At 41.1% G+C, this 11,080-nt stretch overlaps 1 protein-coding gene across 1 annotated transcript; it reads left to right on the top strand.

Annotated features, from left to right (window-relative positions):
- Positions 1-2,389: 2,389 nt before the first annotated feature.
- LOC146662581 (gamma-aminobutyric acid receptor subunit rho-3-like) lies at positions 2,390-10,488 on the top strand. The gene is made up of 8 exons (XM_085417860.1): positions 2,390-2,453; positions 3,838-4,061; positions 5,660-5,742; positions 5,901-6,038; positions 6,431-6,583; positions 7,562-7,623; positions 8,274-8,405; positions 9,547-10,488. The coding sequence occupies exons 1-8, from the start codon at positions 2,451-2,453 to the stop codon at positions 9,847-9,849; spliced, it is 1,098 nt and encodes a 365-aa protein (XP_085273986.1). The 5' UTR covers positions 2,390-2,450; the 3' UTR covers positions 9,850-10,488.
- The last annotated feature ends 592 nt before the right edge of the window (positions 10,489-11,080 follow it).

The raw sequence follows: 11,080 nt of genomic DNA, 5'->3' as shown, positions 1-11,080 counted from the left end.
ACATTACCTCCAAATGAATGGAAACATTTTTCTCCAGCAGAACGGCAGTGAAATCATTGTTGTTGCTTGTGGTCGGCGCAGGAATGAGCTGTTTTGTCTGCAGGTCGCAGCTGTGGATATATCCTAAAATTAACAGTATAGAATTCCAAAGGAGAGCACGGCCACTAGGCACTGTTATGGGATGGACAAACTTCTTTCCTAAACTTTGTCATGATTGCTTTGTGGAGCAAACAGTGAGCGAGTAACCATAATTTAAGTGCTGCTTTTTATGATCATTGGTAGGTCGCAGAGCCCTCCAGCTATGTGTGTTCTGCTTGTTTATGTGCGTTCAGCCTTTTTAGGAGCCGTTAAACAATCTGCTGATGAGGAAGATGGGGTGGGGCGGGAGAGATGAAGACAGATGTCAATGGCTGCACAGGTGAGTTGGTGCCAAAGACAAAGGATGTCACAACACAAAATGAGGTTTCCAGGTCAGGACGGGTGATTGGATTAAAGCAATAAACGAGAAGTGACTGATCCTGATATGCTGTTAAATTATTATCGGTTTTTATTCTATCCCATCTCACTGTAGGACATCAAACAGACACTAATATCTTTTCAGGCAGGCTTCCGGTGCTGTTAAAAAAGCCTCTGCCTTAAACATACCAGTACTGAGCCCACATTAAAAATAGTATTTTTATTGTTATCACAGGATAGTTTTCTATTCTTTTTTTCCTTTAACTGTGAAGGCATGTGGATTTCTATGAGCTGTGTTTCTGTTTGCACTCCACTGTGTGTATTATGTGTTTCACTAAGTGAGAAACTTAAAAAAAATTTCAGTTGACAAATTAGATCCGAGATTCCAGGATCGTCTGTTGCTGTCGTATAACAGTATGGTCCAGCCCTGCAATAACTGCATGGATTCGTCCAACTTTATTGCTTAGAATTTTTTGTTGACAGTTATATTACATTTGTCTTTATTGCAATTTGATAATGTCAATTAAAGCTGCAAGCAGCGATTAAAGGGTCCTTGCACCTTGGTGCATGCAAACATGGGTGTGTTGCAGTCGAGGCATTTCCTGCATTCGTGTGGATGTTTTACACCCTGGATTCTGACTGACAGCAGCACAAACTAGTTCCTTATCAATTCCTGTGCGCATTATCTGGCATTCAGGAACCACTAATCATGTGTCATTGATGGAACGCACAATAAATAATTGTGTTTATTGCCAAATGTTGTTTTTCTTTTGCCTCCCAGTGGTGATACAACTGTGGCACCTAGATGTCTCCAATCTGAGGTTTCTATCAAAAATGTTCAGTCTGTCCTAAACTTGACAATCTACCTTTGAGTTATGAGATGATTTGTCAAATGATAGAAATACAACTTGCTGGCAAGAACATGCTTCAACAAAACCACAGCTCATATTCATCTGATTAAATCTGTGGGTGGAGTTTGTGTCCTGGGTTTGTGGGTTTGTGCCTGAAAACAGCAAAACTGTCCTGGGTGTTGATTCAAACCCAGGACTTTCACAGCCTTTCTGTGGGGAGTTTGCATGTTCTTCCTTTGCTTCCTCACACGGATCAAAGACATGCCTCTTAGATGTGGATCCTAAATTCTGTTACAGCCCGAGGCCTTTCGTGGGGGTGTGTGTGTGTGTGTTTGTGTTTTGATGCAGGAGACTGCAGGAAGTGCCAGTGTTTTGCGAGGCTAGTTAAATGTTGGTTTTGTGACTCCCTTCTTTGTTGCAGCCAACAGGCTGGTTGTAACTTGACTGTTGATGGTGTAAGTAGCTTGGAAAGGAAAGCGTCTGGACTTCTCTAATTTTCTTGAAGACTCTTCACCTCTCATCCGAGAAGCTTCTTCAGTTCTAAGAGCAAATGGTGGAGAGTCCCAGATTTTAAGCCCTTTGGGAGTGTCCTTCTCAGAAGCTTCTCAGATGAGAGGTGAAACATCTTTAAGAAAATTAAAGAAGTCCAGATGCTTTTCTTTCCAAGCTCCTTAGACTACAACAAAACTGGATGACTGAGAACCTTCACTGACATGTTTGGCTGTTGATGGTTGTTAACCCTGGAGTAGACGATGATGAGGGTCCAGGGTGTGTCTTATCCAGTGACAGCTGGGATAGGCTCCAGAAAACCTTAAATTAAATGGGTGGTGCTTTAGATTCATTCTGTCACACCCACTTGCGAAACCCATGAAATATGACCCATGTGTCGAGTCTAAGTTTATAACTTTTTACGGTTTACACCATTCACACACCCCACTCACACACAGAATTGTGACACCCATAAAATATGTGCAGAGGTTGAGCTGCACAGTTCTGACTGAGTTTCTTTACTAGCACTGATAAATAATTTATGAGTTAATGGCATTAAAATGAAATACTTTCCATGCCTTTGCTTTAGGTGCGCCCATCCCCGTAGGCATTGATGTGCAGGTGGAGAGCATCGACAGCATCTCAGAGGTCAACATGGTGAGGATTTTTAATGGCATGTCACAGAGGAAAGGACCCAAATGCAAGATGTCACAATAAAAGTCCAAAAATCAAAAATAGGAAAGACAAGAAATAGCAAGATCCATACATGAAAGGTAGGGTTTTGAAGGAAGGCGAATAAAAACAGCTAGATAACCTGATTTAGGAAAGTGGCAAATAAATCCAATAGAGAAAAAAGGAAGCCCGGGAAGTGAGAGGATAACTGAACACAGGAGATACTAATTGGACCAGTAATCAGAAAGGGAGTGTGACTAACAGGAATGAAGGAAGGTCACAAGTAAATAATCATAAAAGAGGCTGCCTAAATATATTCCTGAAAATGTTGGTTAAATGTCTTAATACAATAGTTTTTACACTGTAAAATAAATAAACAGATTAGTAGATTAAATAAACTATTGGGGTGTTTAACAGAGGTTTGCAGAATCAGGGCCAAACAGCTGGCGCTGTTCTTAAAAAGGCCTCAAACCATTTGTGTCAAATGCTGAATGGAGCCTGTGGCCCAGATATGGCCTAAAAAGAATCCAGTCAGACCTGCTGGACTGCTCTGCACACAAAGAGGGCTTAAATTATGAACTTTTCACTGTATTTTAGATCAACAGGCTTTATGCTGCCAACAGTGGCTCAATAATTTACACATTTACTAAACAGGCAAACACTTCCTGCTTTTGTCTCTCCTCCCAGGATCCCTCTGGGGTTGCATCAGGAGGGCCATCCAGGATAAATATATATATATACATATATATCTGCCAAATTAATCACATAGATCTAACCAGTGTGTCAACCTCTTTGTGCATTGTGCTGCAAATCATTAAGAATTTATTGCGTTTTAGAGTTTGGTATTAAAAGCGCTGCCAGACCACAGCTAAATAAGATCATATAAGTCATTCTGATGAGCCAAAAACAATGTTCCTAAGACAAATTACACCAAAAGCTGTCATATTTTTCCCTTCTTTCATAACCTTTCAGTAAAAATAAAATCATGTAGACAAACTGAACTAAAGAGATTCCTTAAACTGTAGTTTTATGACTTTATAGTTTTATGACTTTATAGTTTTACTGACGTCACTGTTTGTCAGTTGACTCTCTGGCTCTTGATCCCTCAAGTGGCCAGCTTTGAAGTCAGCGCCATGTCTAACTTAAAAGTTCTTCCAGCCAAGAGAGATGAATGAGAACAGGACGGTGCTGCAATGACAGCCTGATCTAAAACAATGGAAGTGTTGACACCAGGTTCAGGCTCTGCCTGGAACCACATTTTCTGAGCCCCCAGATCTCCCATGAATTCAAACTTGCTTGAAAAACATGAATAAAAATTAAAGAAACATAAGAAGTATATGTTTCTCTGGTGTGTGTCTGCCGTCTGTAGGACTTCACCATGACTCTGTACCTGCGTCACTACTGGAAGGACGAGAGGCTGGCGTTCCCGTCTAGAAACAACCAGAGCAGGACTTTTGACTCCCGGCTGGTGAAGAAGATCTGGGTTCCCGACGTCTTCTTCGTCCACTCCAAACGTTCCTTCATCCACGACACCACCATGGAGAACATCATGCTGCGGGTTTACCCTGATGGAAAAATCCTCTACAGCGTCAGGTAGAGGGCAGGTGTTCAGGTGGATGCAAAAGTGTTAAGCTGCAGAGAAGACGATGAAATCCTCTGAAGCTTAGTGCAGCCAATGTTTACTTTTAAATATATGTGGTGTCAGGAAAACATTGATTTATTAGGGTTTTTTTCATATAATAAAATAAGTAAGTAAATGTCACGGTCCGGGGCAGCGGCCGTGTGAAGAGTGGAAAGGAGGACTCAGATGCAGCACTTACTCAGATGTGAAGGTGATTTATTGACAATACTGAACATAAAGTGGAGATGGCAAAACAGAACTAAGGACGAACTAAACTGGGAGAAACTACACAAAGGGAGTGGCAAACCTGAACATGAAGGGAGAACAGCAGGGAGAGCACGCAGGGGATTCACCGGGTATGAACACAGACGACGCGACGAGGAGCAGAGGAAATCACACACTATAAGTACACAAAGAGACACTGGGAAATCACACACAGGTGGGGGAAACAGCTGGACCTGATTAACCTGACGAGACAGGGGAACACTAACACCAGGGACCAACAGAGGGAGCACAAACCCAGAACCCAGTGTCTAAAATCCCAAACACAAACCATCCCAAAACAGCCCAAGAATAATAATGAAAGTAATAACAATAAAGAACATAAACATAAAGTCACTGAGTCATGGTCGCAGGACCATGACAGTAAAGCATCCCATCTTACACTGTGCATGTCTGTAGCATCCCTTATGAACCAAGCGTCCCTTAAACTATTCAGAAGCCTCACTGATGGTTTATAAGATGACCAGGAATTTCATTAGGTGCACCTGTTCTACTGCTCATTGACCTAGACATCTGATCAGCCAATGACGTGACAGTAACAGTGACATGGCAACCTGCTGAAGTTCAAACTGAGCATCAAAATGAGGAAGAACGGTATTTAAGTGGCTTTAAATGTGACATGAATGTGAAGGTGATTGTCTGCAGAAGACAACACATGCTTGAAGCAGAGGGGCTACAGCAGAAGAGAGAAGAGAACCCGATCAGCTGCCACTCTGCTCAGCTCTGCCCAACGGGAAACTCAGGCTACAATTCACAGACAATAGGAAAAATGTGGCTGGTCTGAGAAGTCTCAATTTCTGATGCAACATTCGAAAACGGCATAAATGTACAGATCATTCCATCTCCACAATGACCACATCTCTATGCATGGGATGTGTTAGAGCAGGAGATCTGATCACGGATCTGCAGCCAGCTAATTTGCAGGAACGGCGGGAAGCTACCGTGTCAACAGCTTCACACAATTGGACCAAAATCTCTGAGGAACAAATTTCTGCCACGAATTACATTATTTTCTGAAAAAAGGAGGTCTGGTATTAAGCAAAGTGTAACTATCTGAACTATCTGGTGAGTGTGTATCAGATGTGACAAACTGACAAAACAGAAATTGTTGCAGCTAGGAAAAAAAAGCTTCTAGATTCCTGCTTTAATCTTTGTTTCCCTGCCCTATTTTCACTTTTCTGACTCTACTTTGGTTTGCTTGAGTTTCTAGGGAGTAAACTGTAAGAACGAACAGTCAAGGACAGCTGCAGGGGAAGCTGTTTTATATCTGTGTGTGTGGGTGTTTCAGGGTCACTGTGACGGCTCTCTGCTCGATGGACTTCAGCAGCTTCCCTTTGGACACACAGAACTGCTCGCTGGAGTTGGAGAGCTGTAAGACGCATTCAGTATATACACACAATAATAAAAACTTCACATTCTTTAATCATAAAGTAACACATAAATGAAAGGTGGATAATGTCAGCTGACCTCAGTTCTTGTCTTTCTTCTGTTTTCCATCTCCCTTTGTTTCTAATTGTTTCTCACTGTAGACGCGTATAACGAGAATGACCTGATGCTTTACTGGAAGAATGGCAACGACTCTCTGAGGACGGATGAGATCGTATTGTCACAGTTCTTCATTGAGCATTTCCAAGCCTCCAGTGGCCTGGCTTTCTACAGCAGCACCGGTGTGTATAGCACAGGTTGTGTACCTGTAGCATCTGCGGGTACTCACGTTTAGAGACAAAACACAAGTCAGATCATTATGCTCTAAAGCAGGGTCTCAAACTCCAGTCCTCAGAGACCAGTGTCCTGAAACTTTTCCATGTGTCCCTACTGCAACACAGCTGAATACAATTAGTAGGTCATCAGTAAGATTGTGTCATAAAATAATGGAAGTGGGAGCAGATCATATTCAGTAGTCACAAACATATGGACACGTCTGTCTCTTTACTTGTAGATATATTCTTTTAGATTAGAGTGCTTTTAGAGACCTTTGGGATGAACAGGAACTCCAACCTTATCATCAAGTGTCACAGTTTGCTGAAAAGACTGAAGTTTTTCTGTCTCTCTTTGTCAGGCTGGTACAACCGTCTCTTCATAACCTTCATCCTGCGGAGGCACATCTTCTTCTTCATGCTGCAGACGTACTTCCCCACCATGCTGATGGTCGTCCTCTCCTGGGTCTCCTTCTGGATCGATAGACGGGCTGTTCCTGCAAGAGTGTCTCTGGGTATCATTCATTAAGCAAATCCTAAGTACAACCACCTCAAATCCCAGTCTTTCTGCTCTCTCCTGGCTCTTTAACCACATTTAAAGAGGCACATTAAACCTGTAAATAGTGCTGTTTCGTTCTGTTCCTTTATTGGGGTGAAGCCTAATGACTTCAGTGATGCTCTAACATTTTATTTTACACCATCATTGATCTATTTTATCCTACACTGCAAGACAAATGATACTGCCAGGATAACATTTATATGAATCTAAAACCTACTGCATCAATATCAATTTGACACAGTTGATGGATATTTTTGATATTTATTTGTATTTTTCATCACATCTTATACAGAGTTATATAAACCACAGAAGACAGAAAAACCGGGTCAAGTTGAAGCAAGTGTATTTAGTTTGTTCTGAGTCAAAGTTGCAATATTAACAGGTGGAGTGCTAAGTTGATGCTAGCAAGCTCCATCTATAAACTGTGTGAGTGAGATACCTGTTAATTTGTGCTAACAGACCAATTAAAAACTAGGATTTCACATCCTCAGACTGAAGAACAAACATCATGGATGCTCTGTACTTCACAGCAACATGACGAACACAATCACAGTCCACAGGTTCACTTCAATGACTCCAGCTGGTGGAGCCAAGGCTCAGCAGACGGTTACCACCTTACACCTCTGTGTGTCAGCACACCTGCTCATCAAAGTTATAACAGTAAATGGATGGGTTCCAAAGAAATGTCACCCTCTGAAGAGTTGCTGTAATCACGTGTATCTAAAGGCTTTAACGTGGCAGTCTGTGGAGGAGGATTCATTTTGAAGCCAGCCTCAATGCAAATTTAAAGAACTGCAGTTTTTGGCTTCTTGGTGTCTACACTCATGTCCAAAAACAAAACAAGAACAGCCAGTCTTCACCAAACATCACACGTTATTTGAAAGAATTTGAATGTCATATGTGAAGTCTGTCTGTGTTTTCTCGTCCCCTGCAGGTATAACCACAGTGCTCACCATGTCCACCATCATCACAGGAGTGTCCGCCTCGATGCCTCAGGTAACAGCTGTTTGTGAGAGTTCAGCAGGCCTATGTTGGCTCTGGGTGACCAAAACAGATGATCAGAAAGGAATTTAACAGCATATCAATGCCAATGTCAAATTTCTTTTAAATGTTTTGCATTTGCAGTATTTTTATTTACCTTATGTGAAGCGAAATAGCCCAAAAGATCCTTCTTTGACTTAAACTGAACAAACTTAATCGTGGAGGAAAAGTGCAAAGATCAGGATCATATTTGGGAACTGAAAGTTTCATAATTTGTATAAACACAATGCCGTTTGCTATTTGCCATAATGCCATTTCCTAAATATGTGATAAAACCAACAAAAATGTGTTATGAATTAATTTACAATATATACATTTTGCAGCTTATCTTTAATATTGATAAAACTAGAATTATGCAAAATGAGGAGCTGGGATGGCAATTTTGTCACTTTTTTCTATTTTGTAACTAAAGTAGGAGGATATACCATTGACTGTACATTGCTTTGTTTTTGTTTTTAGGCTTTTTTATAAAGTCTGTTGAAACCCCATTTTAAAAATGGCAACAAAGGAAAAAAATAAGGTTAAAATATAAATAGATAAATGACAAAGGGGTGAACCATATTAAATGTGGCCCTGTATATGTGAAAACGTGCGATGCTTTCCAGGTGTCGTACGTGAAAGCGGTGGACATCTACCTGTGGACCAGCTTCCTGTTTGTCTTCCTGTCTGTGATTGAATATGCAGCTGTGAACTACTGCACCACTCTGGAGGAGATGAGGAAGATGAAGAGGGGGAAGGTCAGCACAGGGGGGAAGGGGGATTATTACTGTGCAAAGAGCGAGGCAACATTTTGCTTAATGTCTCACTCTAGTGGCCAATCAGGGCCATTACATGTGCTGCACAGAACCCTCCAGCTGCCTCTTGGATCTTTACTAAGATTTACTCAAACTTTGAAATTTTCGTGCAAAGCGTGAGAGCCTTTTTGGAGCCAGAGTATCGATTCAATTCAATTTTATTCATACAGCGCCAAATCACAACAGTTGCCTCAAGATGCTTTATATTGTAAGGTAGACCCTACAATGATACATAGAGAAAGACCCAGCAATCATAAGACCCTCTTTGGGCAAGCAGTTTAGCAACAGTGGGAAGGGAAAAACTCCCTTTTAATTGGAAGTAACCATTGGCTGCAACCTTCCCTTTCATGTGTGTGAAAAGTCAGTCATTGAGTCAATAGGTTTCAAGCAAAGTGGCCTCTCAAAGCATTAACAAAGTACTTCAGAATGTGGAGCAGAGTTTAAGGTGGAGCATATTTTTAAACAGCTGAAATCACTACTTTATTATTTGAGTTGTTTTAATCATAAATATCAAAAATTCAACCTAGCTTTTAAAATATGAAAATCTCCAGCCGTTACTTTCTTCAGGAGGTTTTGGACTGTTGAAGGACTCAAGAGAAAAAGAATCGTCCTGGTGAAACACTGACACCTTGTGGCAAAAGCAAGCATTACGTTTTGTAAAAATATCTTTAAAATGTCAAAAGTAGTTAAAAAGAAACTGCAGTCAGGTGAACATTTCCTGTCATTTCAAAACATCCACAAGTTTTAAACTGCTTTGTGGTGTTATTACCTTTTTTTAGTAAGTATCCGACATAATCAATTCATGTTGGAATTTGGATTTCTGTGTAAATCTGAAACAAACTAAGTGTCCACTGATGCATTAAAACTGCACATGTTTGATCACCACTCAAATCTGATTTAAAGAAATGATTAAAATGTTTGTCTTTGCCACAAAATGGAATTTTTAAGAGATGTCCCCCTTTTATTTATATATTACCTCTTTGCTTTTAAAGATTAATCCTCGGATTGTAATTCAAGATTTTTGAGTGCCGGGTCTCTGTCGGTGAAATCTCCACCTGCTCGTTTCCTCTCTTTGCCTTTAAAGATCCCATCCACCTTCAACGCCAGTCAAGCAATGGCCTTTGACGGGTGTTTCCACGACAACGATATTGAGCTGACTACATTCCCCCGTCTGGCACCCACCTTGACCTCTGACCCTCCGACATCGCCAACCCAAAGCTCAGACATGCGCCCCACGGAGGGGACTCGGCTTCGCCGTCAGCGGTCTGTACGTGAAAACGTGGACCTGCTGGTCAACAACAGCTACATGATCGACTCGTACTCTAGACTGGCCTTCCCTCTGTCCTACCTGCTCTTCAACACCATCTACTGGAGCATGTACTCCTGATCCAGCACCAAATACTCTACAAATTGAGTCTGAGTGCTGCAGAGGAGATTCCTCATCTCGACAGAGGTCCAAAGAGACTTCACTGGAATGGCGCTCGGTTAGAGGGGCCTCAGCTACATCCAGCTGATGTTCTTTGCTGAAGAGCTGAGATACAAACCCTCGAGGACCCTCAGCCTGAGTACGAACTCTGTAATTGTGCATTTATCTCATCAGAAGGGCTTCAAATCCTGAGAGTCAGACTTTTTCTGTTTGGACGATTTGTACATGTGTCTTTTCTTTTTTGTGCGTCATCGTAAAGGTCATATCAATATCTGCTATTGATATATGATATCTTTATCGATTTCTTTAGCTACAAGATATTAAATTAGACATACAGCATGACTGCGTGCTTCTTAAAATATCAGAACATCTGCACATGTTTGAAAACTGTGATTGGAGCAAAGCAAACACTGAAAGTGTAATTTGATGTGTTTCTTGATTAATTTCTCTCTTGTTTGCAGTGTTGGAGTGTACGGGCAGAAATATTTAGCTGGATTCATTTTTATTTGAGAAAAAAATATGGCTTATTACATATTTGCATTAACAAGAAAATATTGTTAGGTACAACAGGTGGTGGTTGGGTAAAACAAGCAGTATAGTGTAAAGGGTTAAAAGTTGTATTTTGTTAACTTGTCCTAAACAATAAAACAGAAGTTTTATGTAAAGTTGTCAAAAGATCGATTTACGGGTTCTGCAAAAACTTGGTATTATGGTTGTACCTGGAAAAAAAATACATGACCTATACTAAAATTTTGAGTTTTAGTGTTTGAGCGTGCAGTACGTCTTCTTCCTTAAGGGCCACCTCAGCAAGTCATCTGTCTCATATCATCCTCCACTGTTGCACCAACCATGTCCTTCACCACATACATGACTCTTCTCTGCAGTCTTCCTCTTGTCCTCCTGCCTCGCCGCTCCATCCTCCACATCCAATTTACACAAGGCCACAAGCCAGTATATGCATAGTGGAGATTCCAAGCTGATGATAATGGAAAGGCATCTGTTGATATATTATACTCTATAGCTATATTAATCTGGGGCATCCATAAACTGGCAGCCCATTTTGAAATCTGAAAAATGTCTACAGCCCACCTAACCCCTCAAACTCTACTTTGGCGTGATCTGACCTCGTGTTCCACACCATAACATATGCATTGTACAAAACGTTTGTGAAATTAACAGTAAAATTGTGTAA

Source organism: Rhamphochromis longiceps, linkage group LG9 (genome assembly GCF_057381845.1).
Source record: "Rhamphochromis longiceps isolate RC_006_pf linkage group LG9, R_longiceps_female_GT1.1, whole genome shotgun sequence".
NCBI lineage: Eukaryota > Metazoa > Chordata > Actinopteri > Cichliformes > Cichlidae > Rhamphochromis > Rhamphochromis longiceps.
Note: the sequence above shows the minus strand (reverse complement) of the source record. Positions and strands in the feature narration are given on the sequence as shown.